This window comes from Natrix helvetica, assembly GCF_964273705.1.
Source record: "Natrix helvetica genome assembly, chromosome: 5".
Classification (NCBI taxonomy): domain Eukaryota; kingdom Metazoa; phylum Chordata; class Lepidosauria; order Squamata; family Natricidae; genus Natrix; species Natrix helvetica.
Window position 1 is genome coordinate 85,400,510 of NC_138551.1, and position 26,345 is coordinate 85,426,854.

The 26,345-nt window shown below is 41.5% G+C and overlaps 2 protein-coding genes across 3 annotated transcripts in view; one reads left to right on the forward strand and one right to left on the reverse strand.

The window, feature by feature from the left end:
• ANAPC16 (anaphase promoting complex subunit 16) overlaps positions 1-3,557 on the reverse strand; it is a 40,536-nt gene extending 36,979 nt beyond the window's left edge. The window contains exon 1 of the mRNA XM_081955849.1: positions 3,420-3,557. The gene's annotated coding sequence lies outside the window, so the exon portion shown is untranslated. The remainder of the gene's footprint in view (positions 1-3,419) is intronic.
• ASCC1 (activating signal cointegrator 1 complex subunit 1) overlaps positions 3,524-26,345 on the forward strand; it is a 108,472-nt gene continuing 85,650 nt past the window's right edge. The window contains exons 1-5 of one of the 2 annotated variants that reach the window (XM_081955842.1): positions 3,524-3,659; positions 8,670-8,808; positions 12,915-13,014; positions 15,887-15,984; positions 18,257-18,435. In XM_081955842.1, coding sequence (XP_081811968.1) covers positions 8,700-8,808; positions 12,915-13,014; positions 15,887-15,984; positions 18,257-18,435 — 486 coding nt within the window. In that variant the 5' untranslated portion in view covers positions 3,524-3,659; positions 8,670-8,699. Of the gene's footprint in view, positions 3,660-3,720; positions 4,228-8,669; positions 8,809-12,914; positions 13,015-15,886; positions 15,985-18,256; positions 18,436-26,345 lie in introns of those variants that run through there. The other variant, XM_081955841.1, reaches the window with a different exon arrangement.

The following is a 26,345-nucleotide window of genomic DNA, read 5'->3' on the forward strand; positions in this document are numbered from 1 at the left end:
TGAATAGATCTAGGACGTTCTTACATTTTTTGTTAACGAACTGCATTGCAGAATGTTTTAGTTATGGAGTACCAATTAAAACACATATTTGAGAAGTACAAATTTAAGGAGGGGGGGAGTTGTACCAATATTCTGAATTCAGAGTATTCTTGACTACAGTTTAAACATTTAAACCATTTTTCCCAGATAGGTATCTATCAAGAAAGTTCAATTTCCCAATGCAGGTTCTAAGATATTACTGTGCCTTGGACAAGATGCATGGGTTGTGAACATGGAAATGACCGCTACTCAAAACATTTGTCATTCACACAAGGCTAGACTTCTGCAATTTTTGTGCTTGCCACTTGATGGCCAGGTCAGGATTGTGGGATTTGGAATATGTTTCTGGTTGGTTAGGGTATGTGCCTGGTTCCTATACTAAATTGAGTAGACTAGAACCGGAATGCCTAATAATTCTTAAGAGTAACAGCGCTTTATAATCCGACTGCTTTATTTTGGTATTCAACATCACTGTGGGAACTCAGTATTGGAGCAGGTGGATCTTTGATCCAATCAAGCAAAGTTCTTATTTATTAGGAAGATGTAACACTCTGGAGTCAAAGCAGAAAAAATACAGTATTCTGGAGTAGGTTTGTAAGTGCATGTCTCACCTGTCAGTGCTAAGGAAAATACATGCATGCATTAAAAAGGCATCAACAGGATGCAGTACACTGGTTTGAAGTTGGGAATGACACCACTGTCACTTCCTTATCTTAAAATGTATGTTTTCTTGGTTCTGCATAGCCACCAGACTGTGAATCATCTTTGCTTTGGTTCAGAAGTGGTGCTTATTCCAATTTACTATATTCTAAGTTTTTCTAGGTCAACCATGATATTTAACTTCCAGTACAAGTGTCAGGCCTGGAAGCCATCTTTTGCTTTGGACCTTCAGGCCTGCCACATTTAATGCTTTGAGAAAATGGGAGGGGGGAATTATATGGAGTATGGGGTATATATATAATCAAAATAACATTCCTTTCTCAGAGAGTCAAGGACATCGTGCCCTGCACCTGGAGTGGTGTGACTGGGAAGCATCTCCAGTTGGGAAGGGGCCTGATTGGACCATGTGATGGACATGTGGGTGTGGGCAGGGACTTGGACTTTCGTTTGGGTGGGGAAAACCTGGAAGCTTTCAGATTCGGGTCTTCCCAGATGTGCCAATATGACATCTCTAATAAAATGGAACTTTGAGGAAACTCAAACCTCGGAATCTTCTTTTGTTAGAGGTGTTACTTGGAACCCCGACATTAACCCCGAATTTTCTTTACAAACTCAACCAGCTCTCCAGAACTCTGGGTGCTGTCCAGGGTCCTGAGCCCTAAACGTTGACCCGAAACCGGGCGGTGCAAAGACACAGGGAAGATGGAGGAAGATGACAACAAGAATATGCAACATGTTGGTTCCAAATGTTGAATTTCTTCCTCCATCAGTCCTAACAAGCGTAGCCAATGATGATAGAATTAGAAATTCAACATTTGGTCAATAAATTACCTCCAATTCTAATGTTAACAGCAGCCCTTATATTTCCATGTAACTTTATTAAGACAAGTGTCAACGCAATGTAGTGGCTAATGTACTTGGTTGGCATTGGGGAGACTCTGGTTCAAATCCACTCTCAGTTATTAAAGGAGAACGTGGGCCCATAATGATCTCTGAGCCACCTTTTGGCAGGGTTTATATGTGAAGGGGTACAGGTCTTCTCTTATACTTATACAGAAGTGTATGTAAAGTGCATTCAAATACTGTAATATATATATGTATATAAATACTACCGTATATGAAATTAGTTTCCCAAATTGAATACATGTAGGTTAATCTGCATCCTGTTCATAATTTAATGAACATAATTTCTCCTGCTACTTTCAACAAAATATTTTCCAAAACACATGCACAAGGGCAGCAAACAAAGAGCCCACCAAAACTTTTCAAGCAAGGAGGTAAAAAGATCTGGAAGGTAGGAAAACATATGCAAACAGGAGGGAAAACTAGGAAGGTTAAAAAAATTCCCTCCCATCTACCCTATCGGGGGCAATATGCTAACTCTGTAAACCGCTTAGAGAGGTCTGTAAAGCCCTGTGAAATGGTATATAAGTCTAAGTTCTATTGCTATTATGTTAGGGAAAGCAGTTTGCAAATTTAGTGAAATAAAGCCACTGGTCATTTGCATTTGTGCAAGGATAGTGGACAAGAGCAAATCCCCAACCCTCCCACCTGCATCACACCAGCTAGCAACACACATTTGTCTGAAATAATATATAGGGGTTTCCTGTCTAAGCAGAGGGTTAGACTAGAAGACCTCCAAGGTCCCTTTCAGCTCTGTTATTCTATTCTATTGCATTCTACTCGCTGATGTTCCTTCTGCGCCAACTCAGGAATCTCAAACTGCCCAAGGAGCTGCTGATACAGTTCTACAGAGGAACCATTGAGTCTGTCATCTGCACCTCTATAACTGTCTGGTTTGGTTCTGCAACCCAACAAGACAGACACAGACTTTAGTGGACTAGAACTGCAGAAAAAAACAATTACTGCCAACCTGCCTTCCATTGAGGACCTGTATACTGCATGAGTCAAAAAAAGGGCTGTGAAAATATTTACAGACCCCTCACACCCTGGATATAAATTGTTTCAACTACTGCCCTCAAAACGGCGCTATAGAGCACTGCACACCAAGACAACTAGACACAATAGCAGTTTTTTCCCTGAACGCCATCACTTTGCTAAACAAATAATTATCTCACCACTGTCAAACTATTCACTAAGGCTGCATTACTATTACTATTTGTCTTCTCATCGTTGCTATCACCCATCTCCTCCCACTTCTGACTACAGGACTGTAACTTTGTTGCTTGTATCCTTACGATTTATATTGATATTGGTTGTTTCCTGATTGCTTATTTGTACCCTATGACTATCGTTAAGTGTTGTACCTTATGATTCGTGATGTATGTATCTTTTCTTTTTATGTACACTGAGAGCATATGCATTAAAGACAAATTCCTTGTGTGTCTAATCACACTTGGCCAATAAAGAATTCTATTCTATTCTATTCTATTCTATTCTATTCTATTCTATTCTATTCTGTTGTTCTGTTCTGTTCTGTTCTATTCTTGTCTGTCCTTATCCTAATCCTATTCCTGTCCTGTCCTATCCGTATCCTTATTCTTATTCTATTCCTATTTCTATCCCTATTCTATTTTCTATTCTATTCTGATGTGCCACCCGCCGCTCAAAAGCGAGGAACCCCGCCGAGAAAAGCAGCCGATTCTCTTTTCCGGTGTTTTGCGCTGCTGCTGCTGCATCGCCAAATCAAGAAGAAGCAAAGAAGGAGACGGAAGATTCGGGGGGAGGGAGGGGGGGGCAAGGCATCTTGTAACGGTTACCAGGCGTCCAGATTATCCAGGATGATCCCGTCCTCCTCCGGCCGGTAGGGATGGAGAAATATCGCGATAGATTAGGTCTTAACGAGAGAAGGTGGGCGACTCGGAGACGGAAGCCATTTAAATCCGACAGAAGCCAAGCTGCCAGTGACGCAGTCACCACACCGGTCCGCCACCCGAGGGGGCGGTGCCTCTAGCGGGAGCTTGGGTCATAGAAGCGCGCCCTCGGGTACCTACTGATTGGTGCGTCAAGAAAAGGGCGTGGCCGGGAAGCCTATAAATAAAGGGGCCGATGGACACATAAGCCTGAGAGGCGAGGTTTGGATTTGGGGGGGCATTTGCAGGGTTCGTGGGCTCCGGCAGAAGCCGGTTTCTCGTCTCAGATACCAGTTGAGTGGAAGAGAATTAGAGTTTAGCAGCAGTACCGCAGGAAATTTGGATTGTGTGTCCCAAACACTGGCTAGGCAGTCAGAATTTCTGGGTCCCGACGGCAAAACACCCTTTTCACTTGTACGGATCCCAGACCACAAACACGGGTTCAGATTGCGGTCGTCTGAATCTGTTGCTGGGTTTTGCAATCCCTTTGCCTTTGCGACCACCGTGCTGGGTTGCATTGATAGTCTGCCCCTCCTCTCCCTTCACGCCCCAATCAGCAAGGGCGAAGGGCTGCTTGCAATTGAAAAAGCGCCGCGTGTAGCCGCGGTTGGCCGGTTTTCCCCATTCGGAGTTGGGACCACGTAAGGGCAGCCGGGTCTGCCGGGGCCGGTCTGTCTGTTAAGCGTTTAATCCCTCGACCAAAGAGCTAAGGGAGGTAAGATCGGGACGGGCTGGAGCGGTTGAAACTGCAAAAGAGATTCTGAGCATACTTGTACCCATCCTGCGAATTGAAAAAAGATCCGAGTAAGAGACGTAGCATGGGTGAAATAAATTCACCCCCAATGATGCACCCGGAATGATCCTGTTCCATTCATACAGGATAAGAACGGTTGCAGGATATGGGTATGTCTAGTTTAATGGAAAGAAGGACTAGGGGAGACATGATAGCAGTGTTCCAATATCTCAGGGGTTGCCACAAAGAAGAGGGAGTCAAACTATTCTCCAAGGCACCTGAGGGTAGAACAAGAAGCAATGGGTGGAAACTAGTCAAGGAGAGAAGCAACTTAGAACTGAGGAGACATTTCCTGATAGTTAGAACAATGAATCAGTGGAAAAGCTTGCCTCCAGAAGTTGTGAATGCCCCAACACTGGAAGTCTTTAAGATGTTGGATAACCATTTGTCTGAAAAGGAATAGGGCCATGATGGCGAACCTATGGCACAGGTGGCACGCAGAGCCATTTGTTAGGGTACGCGAGGTGTTGTCCTGTCAGCTCCAGCGCGCGCATGACTTCTGCTTTCATTTTCAGCTGTTTTTCGTCCTCCGGAGGCTTCCCTGAAGCCTCTGGAGGGCGAAAAACAACCCAACGCGCAAACCGGATGTTTGGGAATGACTTCCAGTTTGTACGTTGGGGCATTTTTCAATCAATCAATCAATCAATTTAAATTTATTAGCCGCTCCCTTTCCGAATAGGACTCGGGGCGGCGTACAATGGAGTAAAAAACATATAACATTTACATAAACCCATGACATACATAAATACAAAGACACACATGTACGGAGGAGGTTAACAGATACAATACATAGACAATTAAAAACCATTAAAATACCCTAATTATAAAACCCCATGTACAATCCAAATTCAAAATGTTAAAAACAGACAGTCAGGAGGGGTACTTCCCAAGAACCTAAGATATGATGTCTTGCATATTATGTGTAGGTCCAAACACCATGTCCTTTTGTAATTGACAGATGGAAATGTTGTCAAGTACATCTTTTCTTTAATGCAAGATTTTTGGGTATGGCACCCAGTGTGCTGATAAACCACCAGAATTAAATTATTGTTGTTGTTATGGTTCGTAGTACAGTTAGCCAGGTGTTTAGACTTTGATTTGACATTTTTATCCGCCTATCAAGTCCTTCCCAACAACCTGGGATAGGCAGATGTTGTTCTTATTTTTATTAATATGTGGCTGTGTGTCATACTGTGTGAACATAGCCACAAGGAGTTGTAAGGTAGACCAGACTAGAAGCATGCCCAGATGAACTAGTTCTACTTTATTATAAGTTACAGTCAAAGAATCTTGCAAGTCTCAAAGTAGATTTCTCCCCCTCTCCTATACAGCCCAAGATAATGGGGAGAGTTCTTGCTGAGATGTTTATCATGTCCAATTTTTTGGTGGGATAAACTGCCTCTTATCTAACCCAATCCCCTGGCTGTGGTTCTTCCCCCTCCCAAGGTTATTCCCACAAACCATTACAACAGCCTTTGTAACTCCTCTCTTTTTAAGAAATACAGTGGTAACAACAGGAGAATCGCTTATACTAAAACTCTGAGTCCTGCAACCTTTAACCGGGCAAAATGGTGCACCATAGGGCAAGCTACTTTAGAACCAAGGTTCTTCCAATGGGCTAACTTGTATCCAAAATCCAGCATCCATGACTCCTGTGGAATTGAAATCTGACAAATTTTATAAAACATTTAATGACATAAGCATTATCATAAAGCAGTTTATGACATAATGCAAAATGCTATAAAATATTTCCTGTGCTGATGTTTGACTGCTATACAGTTAAGCACGGGCTAAACAGTTTATGACATAATACAAAATGTCACAAAACAAAACTATTTCTGGGCTGATGTTTGACTACTGTTCAACATGGGCTATTTTCATCCCAACTTTTCCAGTGAAGGCAGTACAGCAGATACTCTCTCATTTTTAAAGACCTTGAAGAATCTGGTAAGGAAATACCTCTGAAATGCCTGAGTGGACTTATTTTCTTGTTGATTTGAGACAATGTGCTGCTGCCCATCCAAGCCTCTTCTTCCGTCTGAGTAGGCAGAGAATTCTGTTTCCGTGACTCGATTTCCAAACAATTCTACATGGAAGACTGAGAATCTAAATCAACATATTGCCACACACTTTGGGAAAGTTGTTGCCGGAATCCCCTAAGAATTTTAGGAGTTGGCATTATATAATTCTCTGCCCACTCAGGTTCTCCTGACCAACTTATTCAGATTGAAGAAGTTGCTTGGATGGACAATGAAGCACAGGAAACCAACAAGAAAATAAGTCCAGATGCCATGACCCAGTGCCAGATATCTCTGAAATGTTAACCCAAGGGGGTGCAGGTTTTCTAGTTATTAGTAATTTTTGGTTAAGCATCATGCTAGGTGAATGTAACTACAAGGCAGACATTGTAAGTTTTCTTTTGAGAAAGACACGAGTAACAACAGAAGAATTGCTTTGGAATATACAGTCCTATGTTTGGTTTCTAAACACAATGGCTGATTCCTAAGTTGCTTCTGGAATCTCAAAAAGCAGAATATAAAGGTAATGACCTCCCTCAGTTATGTTTTTCTAACATCTAGTACCTAGCAATGCTATTGACTCCATTCATACATGGATGGAAGGGACGCAGTGGCTTGGTGGCTAGGACGCTCAGCTTGTCAATCAGAAAGGTCGGCAGTTTGAATCACTAGAACCGCATAACGGAGTGAGCTCCTGTTACTTGTCTCAGCTTCTGCCAGCCTAGCAGTTCAAAAGCACGTAAAAATGCAAGTAGAAAAATCGGAAACACCTTTGGTGGGAAGGTAACTGTGTTCTGTGCGGCTTTGGCATTTAGTCATGGCGGCCACTTGACCACGGTGATGTCTTCAAACAGCGCTGGCTCTTTGGCTTTGAAATGGAAATGAGCACTGTTCCTAGAGTCTGGAACGACTAGCACATATGTGCGAGGGGAACCTTTACCTTTATACATGGATATTCTACTTGGGCAGTATTGTTAAGAAGTACATATATTTAATATTATGTTTTGCAAATGAATTGATATATACCAGGTTTTTGAATTGTGACCCTTATATATCAATTGATCCTTCATGTTGTTTTTTGGGAAATCCAGTCCTTGGTTCAATCTGGTCCCAATTTTTTTTTTTTAAGAAACCATAATGTTTTGCCCTTCCTTACTAGGCATAAACTTCAAGAATTAATAATCTCACTAACTTCATATTGTCACAGTGGATTTGCTATTTTGCAATATGTACAAGACTGTGACTTCAGATTGCCTTTCTCTCCTATTTCTAATACAATCATCAAACATTTTGCAGTTCTCAGTAATTTAGTAATGGCATTTTGGCTGGCACCACATTTTCTTAGCCTTGCATGAAATAAGTATCTACCAAAATATCCTATTAAAGTTCTGTTGGAAAGAAAAGGAACATTATACTGTTTGGCATCTAGATCAGCGTTCCCTAGTATCCCGCTGGTTTTAGATTTGGAAATTTAAATCCAGCATATTTGGAGGTCATCAGGATGGGAAAAACTGCCCTAATATATACTTTTCCCTTTTTTGTCTCCCTGTGTCACAAATTTTATGTGGTTCAAAGACATAATTTAGATAGCTTTCATTCAGTTTTTGTTAAATTTGATCCAGATAACAAACACCAATAGGAAGATAAAGGAGCTGAACAGCTCTGTTCAGTATGTTTCTGATTGTGATAATGATAATGAAATGGCATCTTTCTTCATTTCTGAGGTTCCTAATGGCTGCACAAAGTTGGTGCAGTGCTGATATAATAGAATAACAGAGTTGGAAAGAGACCTTGGAGGTCTTCTAGTCCAACCTCCTGCTCAGGCAGGAAACCCGATATTATTTCAAACAAGTGGTTGTCCAATCTCTTTTTAAAAACTTTCATTGTTAGAGCATTCACATCTTCTGGAGGCAAGTCGTTCTATTGATTAATTGTTGTAACTGTTAGGAAGGTTCTCCTTAATTCCAGGTTGCTTCTCTCCTTGATTAGTTTCCACCCATTGCTTCTTGTCCTACCCTCAGGTGTTTTGGAGAATAGCTTGACTCCCTCTTCTTTGGGGCAGCCCCTGAGATATTGGAACACTGCTATCATGTCACTCCTAGTCTAGCAGGATTCTTCTCTCATCCTGAAAAAATAATTCTCTCCATGACTGAGGAAAATGTAAATATGTGACATTAGGTATTGGAAGATTAGATTCAAATAATTGGATCCAGAAAGATGGATTATTTCCTATTCAGTTTCCTGTTCTCTACAGTGAACATCTCTGAACTTGATATATTACTGTTAATATTGTGATGAATAAGAAACTGAAGTGATGAGGCACATTTTATTTTATTTTTCTTTCAGCCAAATACAGTTATTGGAAGATAAAGAATCATGGAAGTGCTACGGCCAGTTCTGATAAGAATTGATGGGCGTGTTTATAGGAAAAATTTTATTCAAGAGCAACCTCACCAACAGGAAGAAGAGGAAGATTTTAATACAGGTATAATGACTGCTCTACAGGATCCCTTTATTTATCTTTATCGTATTTTTCGGAGTATAAGATGCACTCCCCTCCTAAAAGTGGGTGAAAATTTAGGTGCATCTTATAGACCGAATATGGGCCCTGAACCCATCGCTTGTCGCGTTTTCGCATTCCCCAGTCCCCAGAAGCACTCTGCAGGCCAAAAATGGGTGCCTTTTTGGTAAAAATGGGATGTGCACAGTGTTCGGGAGACCAAAAATGGGCCTGTTTTTGGCCTACAAAGTGCTTCTGGAGGCCAGGGAGGGAGAAAACGGGACATGCGGAAGCCAAAAACGTTTTTTTCTTGTTTTCTTCCTCTAAATCTAGGTGCGTATTATAGTCCCAAAAATACGGTATAGCTTGTTTTAACCCCCCCCCCTCCCCCCAAAAAATGGTTTGGCAGAAATTACTAAGCTGTTCCACTGCTTTATTTTGGTTTCCTAAACTAGACCATAAACCCAGGTTCATTTTCCTCCTCAATATTTCTAATTTTGCCATCATCTTTGCATGTTTGGTCCACTTAAGACTGAACTAAACCATAAAATGTATCCATTTCCTCTTCTTCTGAATCAGAGAGCAAAAACTTGGATAAAAGTCATATGAAAGACTAGTGTCAACTTTCCGAGTAATGCACCCATTGAAAGCAGAACTCCGAGGTAGGCAGATTCCTCTTAAGAACACTTTAAGAAGGCACTACAGAGAGTGATCACTTTGGCACAAGAAACCATTAGTTGCCCTCTAACACCACTGGATGACATCGCCAGGTCTCGCTGCTTTAGCAAGTAAGGAAGATACTCAGAGATGACTCACACCCTCGTCAGTGTCTCTTCGCAATTCTACCATCAGGCGGAAGACATCGAAGCATAGCCAGGCGAGCAAATAAGTTTAAAAATAGTTTCTATCCTTGGGCTGTCAGGCTCTTAAACACAACCACAATCACTCCATGCACACACGGAAATGTATGAATAGTTTTTCTTTTTCTTTCTTTCTTTCTCCCCCCCCCATTACTTGCATAGGGATTATTCTTTATACTATTTGTTGTTTGTATTTTTTGTCATGGATTGCACCAGTGTGGCTAAAACCGTTTTCGTTGTATACATGATGTACAATGACAATAAAGGCTATACTATACTATTTTATTAGATACATCATATCGGCACAGCCGGTGGAAACCAACTCTGAAGGTTCCCATGCCAAACCAATTATTTCTTCATTACAAACACAGACTTCTGACTATCAAGCATGTGGATATTACCAGATCGAGTATGCAGAAATCAAATGGACTATCTTAGAGGTTCAAGGAGGTGGAAAATTCCAAATTTAGAAGGAGATCCAGCTTAGAATGGGAATGCCAAAGGATGCCAATGGACAAATAGTAACTGATTCAAAGAAGATCAAACAAAAATTGAATGAGTGGAGTGAAATTCTGGGCAATAAAAGTGTCAAAATCTAAGATACGTTAAGAAAATATTGGTCAAGCCCCAGAGAAATCAAGAGATCCGGGCAATTCAAATGGATGTAAAGATTTATTACAGGCTTTGTCAGCGTTCCAAATAGCATCCAAAATTAAATCAGAGTTCGAGGCAAAGCATTCCCCCCAAGTTCCAATTTATTAAGAGAGCCATGTTGGCACATCTGGGAAAACCTGAATCTGAAAGCTTCCCAGTTTTCCCCACCCAGTTGAAAGTTCAAAATCTTTCCCCCACACCCACAAGTCCATCACAAGGTCCAATCTTCCTCTGTCATGCTGGCAGTTCCACCCATCCAGTTCCGGTCAGGTGCAGAGGTGCAAAGACAAAGGATGACCTTGGCTTTCTAGAAAGAATGTTGTTATGGCTGCATAGCATCTAACTCCGTATAATCCCCCCTCCCATTTTCCCACAATAGAAAATGCATAGTAGAATAATAGAAAGTGTGGCCTGCCAAAGATCCAAAAGAAAAGATGAATGCAGGCCTGACAGGCTTAAGCTCTCTACAATAATCTGAACTACTGATGGTCAAAGAAATTTAGCCATGAGTAGTTCAGGAATTCCAGCATAGGAATTCCAGGTGGGCTGGACTTAGATCTCTTGTGGGTGCGAAGGGACTCATGACTGATAACGTGTTTGACCCCTTTCTTCAGGCTCAGCCTGATCATCTCCTACAATATTCCATGCTTACAAGAACCTTTGGTACTAGAAAATCAAGTTATATAAGCACTGCATTCATTACCAAATCAAAAGGCTGTATGAATTGATGGAATATCTTAAGGAGGTGACAGATAAGAGAAGAATCAATAAAATTTCTATCTAAACAATGCTAGCAAATCCAGAAAAATGACATAAAGGCCAAGAGGTTGTTCACGCTGCATATTAATGTACCAAAGGGGTTGTAAGAGGGAGCATGCAAACTCTCTTAACAGTATACTTAATTTCACATGCTGGCAGAATATTAAAATAAGGATCATTAACCTTGTCTATATTTTATTTATTTTATTATTTTATTTTAACTTACTGTATTTTGTTTTATTTATTTCAAGACTACTGCCAACATTATGTAAATTGTCAAGTGTTTTAGAAATACCTTATTGTTCTGACCTAGGATTCCCAAGAGCATGAAGCAACTCCTTGACCCGACAAAAATCCCTTTTATTAATTGACTGAATTCTGCTCATTCACATCCAGCAAAGTCTTTCAAGGGAGGATTTACAGTCACAGGCCTTATCTGGTTTGGAGAGCTGCCAGGCCAATATTTGCAAAATTTGGCAAAGAGTCTCGGAGAGTTATGAACCAATTAAGTGAACTAATTGTCTCCTACAAACTCCAGTCCCCTTTCGCTCCTCTTTTATTTCCTCTGGGAGGGGCTATTCATTGTCCACCTGTGGCCTTACTCCCAAGTTGACCCCTGTTCTTTAGCTGTTCCCTTCGTCTGGCAACTCTGTGCATGCACAGACTGGGAACAGGCTCCAGCTGTTTGTCTGCCTCACTGATGTCTGACTCTGAAGGCAGCTGATAACTGGCATACGGTTCTGGCCCCCTCTTTGCCTCCGACACAGAGCCCCCATTAGAACCTTCACCAGACTCCAGGACTGGCCCATGTTTCTCCCTACCTCCTCACTGTCCGAATCTGCTGCCAGCTCCACTGGCCGCTGACGGGCCACAACAATTCTATATAAGGTAAAGTTATATCCCATCAACTTATCTGCTGAATTGCTATTGAATTAACGTAATTTAGTTTTCACACACGCAGCGTTTAGAAGATGATTTTTTTCTGGTTGGTAGAAAAGAATAATTGCTATGTTTTCTTTTTCAGCTGAGAATATTGGCTATGACAATGAGAATCACTTTGCTTCCAGCCGTCAGCTTTCAGAGACTGCATCTGTACCCTCTATTCTTTTATGCTTTCTTAAATAGACATTTGCATCAGTGGCAGAATCGACTGAAAAGTTTCCCACAGAGTTCTTTTGCAGCTTGTATTCAAAAGCAGATTAAAACAAAACACTTGTTTGATTCACTATAGCAGCTGCTTATTGAAATGACTAAAATGTCAGTAGGATGGTTTTTAAAACGAGGTCGAAACAAGGCTGCTAGAAGTTCCCTCTTTCCCCTTGATGGTGAATCTATGGCACGCATGCCCAAAGTGGCACACAAAGCCATGTTGCCCAGTACACGCAACCTTGCCTGTTTGTCTTCTGGGTTTCTGGTGTGCAATCAGCTGTCTTTCACGCACATGTCAGTGCCAAAAACTGATGTGCGCATGCACACTGGCCAACTGATTGTCGGGTGCACATGCTCGCCAGAACCCGGAAGTTTGACTTTTTCCGGAATGCGATCCCTTTACGCATGCAGCAGTGCCAAAACTGATCATGCACGCCAGCCAGCTGATCATCGGGCATGCATATGTGCTAGATCCCAGAAGTTCAGCTTTTCCGAAGCATGGCCCTGCTGAGCGTGTGTGCAGACGCAACATTTCCGCACAACAAGTTCCCTGTTACTACTCTTATCCCATCCATTTAACGTTTTTTTTTTCATTTTCTTTAATTATCTGAGAAATAAGATGGCTAGACCATCTTGGTAAATGACTTATTATCGGCTCCTGTTTTATAGGTCTTGGAGATGACTCAGATGGATTCTGTGATGCATTTGCAGTAGAAGAGACAGAAAGGGGATACCAGTGTGCTATGGACATTCCTAGTCCACTATATAAGTAAGTTTGAGGGAATATAATCACAAGAACTGCATGCAGATGGGTATCTCCTGCTCTAATAGCAATAGCACTTAGACTTATATACCGCTTCACAGTGCTTCACAGCCCTTTCTAAGCAGTTTACAGAGTCAGCCTATTGCCCCAACAATCTGGGTCCTCATTTTATGGACTTCGGAAGGATGGAAGGCTGAGTCAACCTTGAGCCAATGAGACTCAAACTGCCAAACTGCAGTCAGCTAGCAGTCAGCAGAAGTAGCTTACAGTACTGCATTCTAACCATTGCGCCACCACAGCTCTAATGTTGACAGAAATCCCTTCGCTACCTATGCAAAGATGATGAAGGCTAACAATTCAGTCTCACAGAACCCTGGCAGCACAGTGGTTAGCATGCAGTATTGCAGGCTAACTCACTGCTCGCTGCCAGGAGTTCGATTCTGACTGGCGGCTCAAGGTTGACCCCGCCTTCCAAGGACCCGGATTGTTGGGGGCAAGATGTTGACATTGTAAACCACTTAGAGAAGGCTGCAAAGCACTATGGAATGGTGTATGTCTAATGTTAGTGCTAGTGCTGTTGCTTATATAGCAGGGGCTATATGCTCTGAAGTCTGCTACTGGTTCGCTTCACTACCGTTTTGCTTCGTGTGTGCATGCTACCACGCAGCGCTGAAAAAGGAGGATTAAGACTTTTCTGAGTCTGCAAAGATGAGTAGAACAGCAAGGGGGGGAACAGCTATGCCACATGATTTATATTCGCTAGAAAGCAGGATTTCCTGCTTTTTAGCAAATATAAATCCCACGGCACAGCTGATTGTCACACAGCTGATCGTCGGAATTATCGGTTGACCTGAACCGGTAGTAAAAAAAAATGCTACCGGTTCAGCCATACTGGTAGCTTCGACGATCAGCTGTGTGACGATCAGCTCTGCCGTGGGGTTTCTAGCGAATATAAATCGCACGGCACAGCTGATTGTCGCACAGCTGATCATCGGAAATATCGGTTTGCCCGAACTGATAGCATTTTTTAAAATACTGGTTCGGTCAAACCGGTAGCATTAATTACTACCGGTTCAGGTGAACAGGTCCAAACTGGTAGCATTTCACCCTGTCTATATAGGGATGTGGGAAATGTTGCAAGCCCGGAATGAGCTGCTAGTATTATTGGACTCCTTCAGAAGACTTGCCATGTGTTGGAATAGCCCATTTTGAGGTGTGCATGGCCCATTTCAGTTGTAAATGTTCCGTAATGAAATGTTTTAAATGCTTCCAGTTCTATAGTTATCTCTTAAGTGAGTTCCATTGAGAGCATCGCATGTCACAGTAAAACCAAGTTCTTACTTACTCAAAAACAACCAGCTTTTTCTGCCGTTATGAAGTGGCTAAACCAATCACAAATGCCACTTTGTTCTTTAAAATGTGCTAAATGTAGCTTCTAGCCCTGGTTTGCATGTAATGATAATGTTTGGCCACTTCTGTATGGAGGGAAGCCCAGAGGGAGTGATCAGGAAGGATGCGCTAGCAAGCTTGTTTCTTTCTAATCAAGTTACAGTATTGGAAATTATTTTATTTTATGGAGCACAGCCACAGCATTCAGTGGGGCTTGCATTTAGGAAGGGGATAATAGGATTGCAGCCTAAAACGCATTTAGCATCATCTTTTCATGTTATCTTACGAGAGAATTAACAAAAAGAAAAGGCTTAAATGGGTGATTTTAACAGATGTGTATTATAACTTTAAAAAAATGATTCTGCTTGTTCGGTTTGGCCATTGTTCCAAATCACTTGGACAGCTTTGGACTGCTTAATTTGACGTAGCTGCTATCTAATTTTGACCGTTGTTTCTCACTGCGATTCTTTGTTGACGATTATGGGCGTTACAATGAAAGCATGTCACAATTTACTTACAATCAATCCGTCTTTCCTTGCATCGCTCGCCAAAGTCCACTCGCTGCGACCACCACTTGGGGATGGGCAGCTTGAGACAACAGAAGACCTAGCCTTGGTCAAGAGTTTACATGGGAAATATCCATGCACATCTTTTAGTGAGATCGAGGACAAGCGATCACGCTACATGCCAAGACAGCACACAGACAATAAAGCCAAGTCTTACCTCAGCATTTTCCTCACATACACACACCTTTTTTTCTCTCACACAAACTCAGTATAAAATGCTACCTAGAAAGTGGTCAATGAACGTGAGAGGAATGGAGGAAATGAGCCACAACCATCTAGTTTTCCCCAACCAGTTTCCTCTTTGCCCGTTTTCCTTTCCACCTCATCTACCTCACAGTTGTTGTCGCGGAGATAAATAAGTTGCCCTTGATGTGTGGTTTTGGCTTCCAGACTGGTTTAGTTTCAAATAGGGTCCCACACTGGGCCTTTGCAAGACCACAGGCCAACCCAAGACTACATTTCTCATATTGCTTTATGTTTATTGATTTGTTTCCTTGGTTCGTTGTTTTTTCTGAAGCGGCTGCCGATACACCATGCCAGTAAATCCAAATTGCAAAATTTATGGCATCATATCAATTTTACAACCAGCATATAATCAATTACCACATTCCCTGGCTTTACTTCTATTTCCTCTAATAGGTGGAAGGGAAAAAAACCCAACTTCTCATGCTGTTTCATTTACCAACTAATAAATGTGGTATAAAATAATTCCTAACGCTTGAATTTTACACGATGGCTGCCTGTCCCAGGCTTTTTGTGTCCCAAGGATTTGGATGTTGTGAGAACTATTGTGCCTAGTAAACTCTTTCATTCCATAACAGAGAGGACAGTTATTTTTGTGATGCAGGGAATCATTTAATACTAATTAAGCTTTTTAAACTTAGCTCCCTTTTCTTCCTTATCCCACTCAATGTTTTCTACAGGTATATAATAGGGAAGAAAGGAGAAACCAGGAAAAAACTGGAGACTGAAACACGAACTTCCATCAGTATTCCCAAGCCAGGGTTAGAAGGAGAAATTGGTAAGATTTTGAGGTTGCAAAAATTAAAATACACTTCTGAGTTTTCGTACGCAGGTTACATAAAACTGAGAAATAATATATTTTGGTACTACAGTGTTTCCCCAAAAATAAGACCCTGCCTTATATATTTTTGCCACCAAAAAAAGACACCAGGTCTTATTGTCAGGGGGGATGTCGTGCCTCTGCCCCAGCCACCTTTTTTACTATCAGAGGCCTTCAGGAACTTCTTCTGTGGCCAGCAAGGCTTTCCTGAATGCCTCTGCAGCTGATAACAGAGCTCTGAATCAATCCAGAGCTCTCTTATCGGCTATAGAGGCCTTCAGGAAAGCCTAGCCGGCTGCAGAAAAAATGGGCTGGCAAGGCAGGTGTCATGGTGTGCGAGGCTTGGCTGCAACTGTCCAAAGGTAAATAGTAGGGTAGCTCCACACACAACCCATCCCCACTCTAGCTTAATTTTTACTCGTGCACCCTAGAGTGGGTGAGGGTCTTTATTAGGGCTTATATTGGGGGTTGGGCTTATATTGGGCACATATGTAAAAAGCCAAGCTAAGACTTACTTTCAGGGAAGGTTTTATTTTTGGGGAAACCTGGTATGTGAAAATAATATATTACCATATATGAGATGAGCTACAAAAGAGAAATTAAAGAGGATTTGTTTTCTATTCCATGAGAAGACTTTCCATAAATGGGGGCAGTCTTTCATTTCATAGAAAAAGAAATCTTAATCAATGACAATGAAACAGCTGTTATCCAATGTGCATTCTCTACTTCCCAAAATCTTTAATTTACTTACGGTAATTATTATACTTTTTTCACTTCTTTTTCCTTCCTCCAATCTACTATAGTTAATAATAATAATAATAATAATAACAACAACAACAACAACAACAACAACAACAATATCTTCAGCGAAGATACAAAAATCCACTGACAACCCAAACTGACAACTTTGCAATAACAAAGTCAAAACTGTTTCACATTTCTCATTCCTGGCGATGCCAGAGTCGAAGAAAAAGAACTAGAAAAAATAATGAAATATTGTGACCTGCCCATCAAAACTACACGGCTATGGATGAAGCATGTAACAGTGATACCCATTGTCATTGGGGCACTTGGCACCATGTCCAAGAATTTTAGAAGATACATCAATAAATTGCAGCTTCCTGCAATAACACCAGCAGAACTGCAAAAAACTGCGCTACTAGAAACATCTTATATTTTAAGAAGGTCCTTGGTTGATCCCTAGGATGCTGGCAGCAAACCGTATCAACCATTAGCACCAGTCACTAATATTTGTAATGCATTTTTGAATGTTCAGTTGGCTGAGTTTCATGTTTAATGAATAAAGTATAATAATAGTAATAATAAATTTTTAAATGTTCAGTTGACTGCATTTCATGTTTAATGAATAATAATAATAATATCATCAATCATGATTTGAGATAACATTCCATCCAAAAGAGTCCTCACATACCAACCATTCTTTTAGCAATCATTCGAAGTTACAGATAGTTCTAAATTTAAAAAAAAACACTTTACAGCTGATTTACAACTTTCCCAGTGCCTGGCAATCATGTGATCTCTATTACAGACAATAGATAATGTCTTGTGGTTTTTTTCTTCTTCTCTCAAAGCAGAGAGATTGGGGAGGAAGGGATTTCAAAAGAGTTTGCTCTTATATACATCAAAAGCAATGTTTTCACACTGGCAGCCCAGGCCTAGGAACTAAGCACACTATGCCTACTGCTTACAATATTCTATTGAAATCTTCCTCTCCAATCTCTTCAGTTTGCAAGAGAGTGGGAGAAAAAAGGCAAGCCGTAGGCAATCTTTCCTTTGCCTGACCTTACCCAGCCACCCCACCCCCCCGGCAGAGCAGAGAGATTGGAGACGAAGGGATTTCAAGAAAATAAACTGTTTGTTTTAGTACACATCTAAAGCAATGTAATCATGCCATTAGCAGGAAAGGGTCAGGGGCAAACAGTATGTATTCCCTCTTAAATCTCTTTACAAGCACAGGACATAGATCAAACAAAGTTGGAACATGAAGATCAGAAAGTAACATTTTTTCCTCTAACAAAGACTTACTCCATCCTGGAGAAAAGCTCTTCACTCCATGCCTATGTTGTCCTTTGTCAACTTAGCAGCCATGTTGTTGATTGGGTTGTGAGTACAGCAAGTACTTGATAGCTGCCTGCTATTCTTAGATTTCTGGAGGGAATTTTGAAGCACATTAGCATATATCCTGTCCTATTATTTTCCTTGTTTTCAGTGATCACAGGACAACATCGGAGTGGTGTTATTTCAGCCCGGACACGAATCGATGTTCTCGTTGAAAGCTTCCGTAAAAAACAACCCTTCACACATTTTCTATCATTTGCACTCAACCAGCCTGCCATCCAAGCGAAGTTTTTACAATTCAAAGAGGAAGTGTTGGAGAAATGTTCCCAGGTAAGTCTTTGTTATAATATTTGGAAACAGTGGAGTAGACAGAAAGTAACTATACTTTCCTTTCAAGATTGTTACCAAAACAGAAAATAATGTTTTAAGTCTTGCTTGGCATAGTGTTTCTTGTTCTTACCTTGCTTGTTCAGTGTTTTCATTTTCTCTCAATCCTTGTATCTGTTTTCATTTTGGAGTGAGAATATATTAGACAGGTGAACCATAATGGAAGTGCCGTTCGTTGTCTACTTTTGATATAAACAAACACCAGCCAAAACTCCCAAGAGAAAACAATGGTAATTTTATTTACTACTTTGCAAAGAGGGTGCACCATGCACATCCGGGTACAGTGGACACACCTTAAATCATCAATATGTTTTCTTTATATTCCCTATTGCCATTGCAAATCTACATCCCATCTTTTTCCTCATTGGCTTAGTACTCATGGCGTCACAACCAATCCGAAACGTCCAAAGTGAATACATTATCTCTGCCCCGATTACATCCCCCATTGCTCTAATTCTTTCACCCCCTGCCCTTATTTACAAATTACCTTTTATGGTCCTAGTTCCTAGGGCTTGTCTCTAGAGTAACTATCATATCAGCAAATAATGGTTAAGACAGTGAGGAGGTTGGGGAGCAACATGGGCCAACCCTGGAGTCTGGGGAAGGCTCTGATGAGGGCTCTGTATCGGAGGCAGAGGGGGGGCTCAGAGCCATATGCCAGTTATCAGCTGCCTTCAGAGCCAGACATCAGTGAGGCTGATGAATGGTTTATAGCAGAGCAGAGCAGTGGTGGGATTCAAATATTTTTACCATAGGTTCTGTGAGCGTGGCTTGGAAGGATACTGTAAAATCTCCATTCCCTCCCCACTCCAGTGGAAGGTTACTGCAAAATCCTCACTTCCTCCCGATCAGCTGGGACTTGGGAGGCAGAGAATAGATGGGGACAGGGCCAGTCAGAGGTGGTATTTACTGGTTCTCCAAACTACTCAAAATTTCCGCTAACGATTCTCCAGAACTGGTCAGAACCTGCTGAATACCACCTCTGTAGCAGAAGCCTTCCTACGTACAATCCTCAAGTTTCAATCTAGCTCATGAGATTAGAAATGTATTTTCTTCACTGGTTAGCATGTCTTATAGTTCTGCAAAAACGATAGGCTCTGTTTCTCACAATCTATAGCCTAAAAAAATCAAGAAGGCAGTTATGAATTACATACATCTTTCTTGTTTGAGAGGCCTGAAGTATAGAATTTTACATTTTTTAATGCCAGCTTCATCACTGTCATAACATGGTGAAAAAGGAAGGGAAAAGAGGGGCGGAGTTATTACATATATATTTTTAAATCAGTGGCTACAGCAGTACAATGGAGGGAGCAACGGTTACCATGGTAACCGCTCTAGACGAAGGCAATGATACCGCATCATTATTCAACAACAACCAAAATGCTAATTTCGGCACCTGAAATTTGTGTGCTTGCTGATCTGCGTTTCTGACTGCTATTCAGTTATATCTGAATAGAGACGTCATTAATAGTTTGCTCTATTCTGAAGCTCGAAAGAGCAGCACGAACTGCGTCCGACAACAAAATATATTTTCGGGTTCCTTGGAACATCCTACAAACTTCCCTGCTGTTTTGCGCAGCTCCAATAATATATCCTTACTATTGGGCTGCAGTGCATAGATTTTTCCAAGACTCCTGGGTTTTCTGGAGCATCCTGCGGTGAAGGTGATGGGGGGGCTAGGAAGAGCAGGGGTGACTATGAAAGATAGACCCGACAGAGATGGGAGTCTCAAGCAAGCTACCAGGCTGTACATCTTCAACACAACGGGAGCTAAGTGGAAAGTAAAATTATGCATTTCCTAGTCACAAGTTTCTTTTCCATAAAAAGTAGGCTCTTGCAATGACATAATTGTATCAGCTGGCCAGTTTGGGGGAATCCAACAAAAACTCCTTAGAGCAGGGGGAGGGGGGGCAGATCTGGTTTGCGGGGTGCTTACATCTGGCTAGTGGGGCCACCCTGGAAACAGCGAAGGAACAGCCCACAGTGCCTCTGCCAGCGAAAAACGGAGCTTGGGAAGGCTGCGTGGGACTCTCCCGAGCTCCATTTACTCTGGCAGAGGGTTGCAGGAGGCTGTCGCAGCCTAAAACAGAGCTCGGGAGCTCATTTCCTCTGGCAGCTCACTCGGGCCACCACAGGCGCCCCTGACAGGAGTGATGTCAAGCTGGCCATGCCTACCCTGACCCCTGAGGTCAAACCCAGCCCTGATGCAACCCTCAATGAAATCAATGACACCCCTGCAAACATGCATGCGTGTAACCAATTTTTGTTTTCTCAAAACATACATTATAGGTAGTCCTTGACTTACGATTGGTCACTTAGCGAATGCTCTAAGTTACAATGGACCTCCCTTGGGGTACTTAAGACCCAGATTCAAAGTTACGACGGTTGGGGTCCCTCTCCACCTTCATGTAACCACCACTTTAAGTGCTCAACAACTGGGCCAAAATTATAGTCATCTGCAGAGTCCTACTGTCATTGTCCAACGGTTTTTGCCAAAATCCGGCATTTACTGCCAGTTTTTGGCAAAACTAGTTCCTCGTAAACACTGTATTCACTTAACAACTGCGGCAAAAATGGTTATAAAATTGCATTGGTCATGTTGGTGACTGATTTACAACCACCACGAGTTACAACCATGATAATAGGTTCCATTATGGTGGTAGCTTAAGGAATATCTGAATCAGATTATGTAAAGCTTTTGCATTAGGTAAGCATCTGTCTGTGAAAGTGTGCGAAGTTCAGACACTAGCATAGATCCATTAATTTTCCCTTCTGTTGTTAATAAGATAACCACTTCTGTTTCTCAGTGGAAAGTTAACATTGCAGGTAACCTTAACACCATTAGCATAACAGCCATTGCAAATCCTAATTCATCAAAATGAAAGGAAGGGTGAATTCCGCTCCCCTAAGTGGGCAAGAAAGCAAGCCAAACAATCTGCTTGAAAATGGGAAAGTCATCGCTCAGATGTAGCAGGTCGTCCTCAACTTACAACCATTCATTTTAGTGACCGCTTGAAGTTATGATGATGATGATGACGACAAAAGTGACTGATGACCGTTGTACACAGCATCCCCATGGTCACAGGATCAAAATTAGGACGTGGCATGGATTTATGACGGTTGCAGTGTCCCAGGGTCTTGTGATCACCTTTCGCAATCTGCCGACAAGCAAAGTCAAGGGGGAAGCCAGTTCGTTTAACAACTGTAGTAACAACTGCAGTGATTCGGTGAACAACAGTGGCAAGAAAGGTCGTAAAATGTCAGGGTTCCAAGTAACACCCCCAACGAAAGAAGACTCTGAGGCTTGAGATTCCTCAAAGTTCCATTTTGTTAGAGATGTCATATTGGCACATCTGAGAAAACCCGAATCTGAAAGTTTCCAGGTTTTCCCCACCCAAAAGAAAGTTCAGAGTCCCTGCCCAGCATCCATTTCTCCATCACATGGCCCAATCAGGCACCGTCCCAACTGGAGATGCTTCCCAGTCATACCACTCCAGGTGCAGGGCAAGGTGACCTTGACTTTCTGAGAAAGGAATGTTATTTAGACTATATATCTCCCATACTCCATATAATCCCCCCTCCCACTTTCCCACAGCAGAAAAATGTGGCAGGCCTGAAGGCCCAATGTAAAAGATGGCTTCCTGGCCTGACACAAACCTTACTGAACAAATGTCTTGCTTAAAGACAGAAATTTTGGGCTCAGTTGTGATCATAAGTTAAAGACTATCTGTATCTAAAAAAAATGTGTGTTTCCTACCTTGAGTTAATCACGCAGTACCCCAAAAAGAGAAAAGTTTGTCTTTGTGGAAGGCCTGCCATGCTAAAAATATAAGGCCCCCCACATTTAGAGGCACCCTATCTTCGAACGTATTTATTCATCAAATATATACAGGTAGTCCTTGAGTTACAACTATAATTGAGCCTGAGATGGTTGCAAAGCAGGTCTCCATTTAACCGGACCTTTATTATGGTGGCGGTTAAGTGAATACCATAGTCATTAAGCAAACTCACTGTGCGCTATTGGCTGGTTTTTGCAAATGTGGGCCAGTTGCCAAGCACCTCAGATGCAATCACCTGTTTATGTTGGGGGAGGGTGCAACATCAGAACTTCAAAACCAGGTACCTTTTGGAGAGTCTGTCTTAACTTCAACTGGTCATAAGTAGAGGTCTACCTATATCAGGGGTGTCAAACGTGCGGCCCACGCACTGGATGCGTCACACACTGGCCATGCCCACTCCCGATTTAGTGAAGGGGGGGGGAAGTCACAATATGTCACGTGACGACAACGTGGTGACCAGAGGTAGTGTTCAGATGGTTCAGACCGGTTTGTTCGAACCTGTAGCAGAAATTGCGGGGGGGGGGGCGTCCCCGCTCCCGGCTCTATGTTGTCCTATTTAGACACGTTTTTGAGGTTGGGCGCTTGCGTGGAAAGCGTGTGCAAGAGCAAAGCACATGAATGGGAGGCTGGGCGCATGTGCAGAAGAGGTGCGTGCAGGGCAAATGTGAAACCCACCACTGGTGATGACGTGAGGTTGACACCCGTGTCCTATATGATCGCCCATTTCTCCAGAAGCTTCTTCAAGAATAACGATAAGAAAACGTGTTTGCTTTCAATCCCTGTTTGTGAACTTTTCAGAGTCTTTTACTTGGCCGTTGTTGGGTACAGGATAAACTAAGAAGCCCTTTAATCTGAATTTGTGGCTCTCTTTATAATGCTTAAGGAGTTGCTTCTGGGGTTGAGGGCATTTTCAACCCATTTGAGAAGAGAGAAAGATCCACACAGAACTTCTCATTTATGCAGTTTCCAAAGGTTCCAGCCATCCAGTCAGCACAATTGATTTGGCGGGCAGAGGAATTAAAAAAAAATACAACAGAGGTTGTTTATTGATTAGGATAATGTAGACTCTGCTTATCTGCTGCCTTTGCAGTAGTCTGGGTTCCTTACATAATTGGTCTGCCAGTAAAATGGTAAGGCAGGCATGAATCACTTGGAAGTCCTTTGCAGTTGTGGCTCAGTTGTATTTGGAGCTTTCTTCTGAAAGAAATTGTGCTGTCCCATCACTCAAGAGAACTCGGAAGATATTTTTATTGATTGTGGTTTGGGTTCAGGTATTAATTTACCATTAAGTGAAAAATAGTGGTATGTTTTGCCTGCAGTTTGGGTGTCTCTGCTCTTGAATCAGTAAATATCTATGGAGATTTTCAGTCATCCAAGACATGGTTATCCCAAAAATGCTTTTTCAAGAGGGAACTGGACTTATTTAGTTTTTCCTTGAAGACACGTCGCTTCTCATCGCAGAAGCTTTCTTCAGTTCTGACAGCCAGAGCTGAAGAAGCTTCTTGGATGAGAAGCAAAACATCTTCATGGAGAATAGAGTAGAGTAGAGTAGGGTAGAGTAGAGTAGGGTAGAGTAGAGTAGAGTAGAGTAGAGTAGAGTAGAGTAGAGTAGAATGGAATATAGAATAGGAGAATAGAATAGAATAGAATAGAATAGAATAGAATTCTTTATTGGCCAAGTGTGATTGGACACACAAGGAATTTGTCTTTGGTGCATATGCTCTCAGTGTACATAAAAGAAAAGAGACATTCATCAAGAATCATAAGGTACAACACTTAATGATAGTCATAGGATACAAATAAGCAATCAAATCATATTAGGAAACAATATAAATCGTAAGGATACAAGCAACAAGTTACAGTTATAAGTGGGAGGAGATGAGTAATCAGAATGATGAAAGATTAATAGTAGTGCAGACTTAGTAAATAGTTTGACAGTGTTGAGGGTATTATTTGTTCAGCAGAGTGAGAAAGAAAACAAAGTTCAGTTGCCTCTTGAAAGAGCACCTTTGGCATGTCTTGAATCAGTGCAAAGCTAGTGATTATGATCACCTGTAGGATGGGTGAGCTTGGGATAACAGGATCCCCAATCACAAGTGAACTGTAATGATGGATTTCAATAATCTTGTTGAGAGATTCACTCTTAGAAATTCCCTTCAATTTACTCATCTTTTGCCCAAATAACTTCCCTTCTTGGAATCTACACTGTACTGAAATTAAGCTACCTACAACATTAACCAACATTAATTTACCTGTTTGGTAAATTCTACACTTAGAAGCAGGCAACAAAAAAAAAGGAATCATAAGAACATTGTGTATGACAGAAAGATTGATTTGCAGCGTGTTCCAGAGACAGAGAGTAATTGGATTGATTTTAGAGAATTAGACACTCTCCAATATCTAAAAAAAAACACTTTTAATATCTCAAAGCAAAAATTTCCTGTAAATTCAAATCAAAAGCCTTTAAAATGTGCCTTCCACAATCTGTATGAATTAATCTGGAAATGAATTTCTTATCTATTTGATACAAAAAAAACAAAAACAAACCCAGGAGCGAATTATAAGAGTCAGCTACATAGCAAAGACTGTCTATATTTGGATTTTTTTAAAAAACCCTCTTAAAATAGAAAGTCACTTATACAACTTGCCTCCAGAAGTTGTGAATGCTCCAACACTCAAATGTTTATAAGAAGAGATTGAACAACCTTTTGTCTGAAATGATATAGGATTTCCTGCTTGAGCGGGGGGTTGGACTAGAAAACCTCCGTGGTCCCTTTCAGTTCTGTTATTCTGTTAGAAGCAGCTCATTTAAGCAATAAGATATATAGTATTCTTTTTTAGGGGGAAAAAACAATAGGGATTTCAGGGCTATTAAGGATTAATATGATGAGGACTTCAAGTGAGTCAATTGGGAATTACCCATAATAGCTAGGAACATTGGATCCAATTTAAGTTTCTGAAAGAAATTCACTGGGGAAATGACAGCAAGATTATAAACCATTATTAAAGAAAATGGAAAAATAGATGTTGGGACAACTTGGAGCTTATTTAGAAATCGCTGCTGTTGAAGAGCATGCGGTAGGAATAAAGCATTTTGCAAGGTCTTGAATATGAGGGCTAATGCTTAATTTATTTCAGAAAGGTCTTGTTGCCTGAAACAATTCTTGGGGTTGCTAGCTAATTTAGATTTTGCAAGATGGATGCCGAAGCAGGAGGAGGTGCCAGAAACAAACACCTTGTTTATTCAAAGTGTCTCCATTTCATTACTTACAGCGCCAGGGGCTCTTCCTTCACGGTGATGGTCTCTGGAATTTGACTTGTAAAAAGGTTGCTTTCGTTGGGGCAGATGTTTTATAGGCCTCAAACCTCTCTCTTTTCCCTCTCCATCCCCCAGAGTTTCTCTGTTTAGGCATCAGCAAGGGAAGCTTACATATTAATGAGGATTAAGTGCCTGGCAGGCACCCACTTCCTGCCAAGACAAAAGTGAGGAATAATTGTCTAATTGAGGTTAGAACCGAGAGCTTGTTATCTCACAAGAGTAGAAAAAGGAAAAGCGAGCATGTCTAAGCAGCCTCTCTTCCAGGTGTTAATTGAAAAATACAGGTCAATTACAAGAGAGGTGTAAAGCTTGATTTCTTAAAAAATTATGTAATAAATTAAGTAGTTGTGTTATGTCCTCTGATCAAATGTCCGGATTTACAAGAAACAAATCTGCAGCTAGTTCTCAGAAAAACAAAGGAAGTAAATACAAATAAATGGGGACAGTAGGACAGGGACGGTAGGCACGCTGGTGCACTTATGCACGCCCCCTTAATGGACCTCTTAGGAATGGGGTGAGGTCCACGGTAGACAGTTTGAGATTGAAGCTGTGGGGGTTAGAGGATGTAACAACGGAGTCAGGTAGGGCATTCGAGGCGTTGACCACTCTGTTGCTGAAGTCATATTTTCTGCAATCGAGTTTGAAGCAGTTTACCTTGAGTTTGTATTGACTGTTTCCCTGTATATTATTGAGGG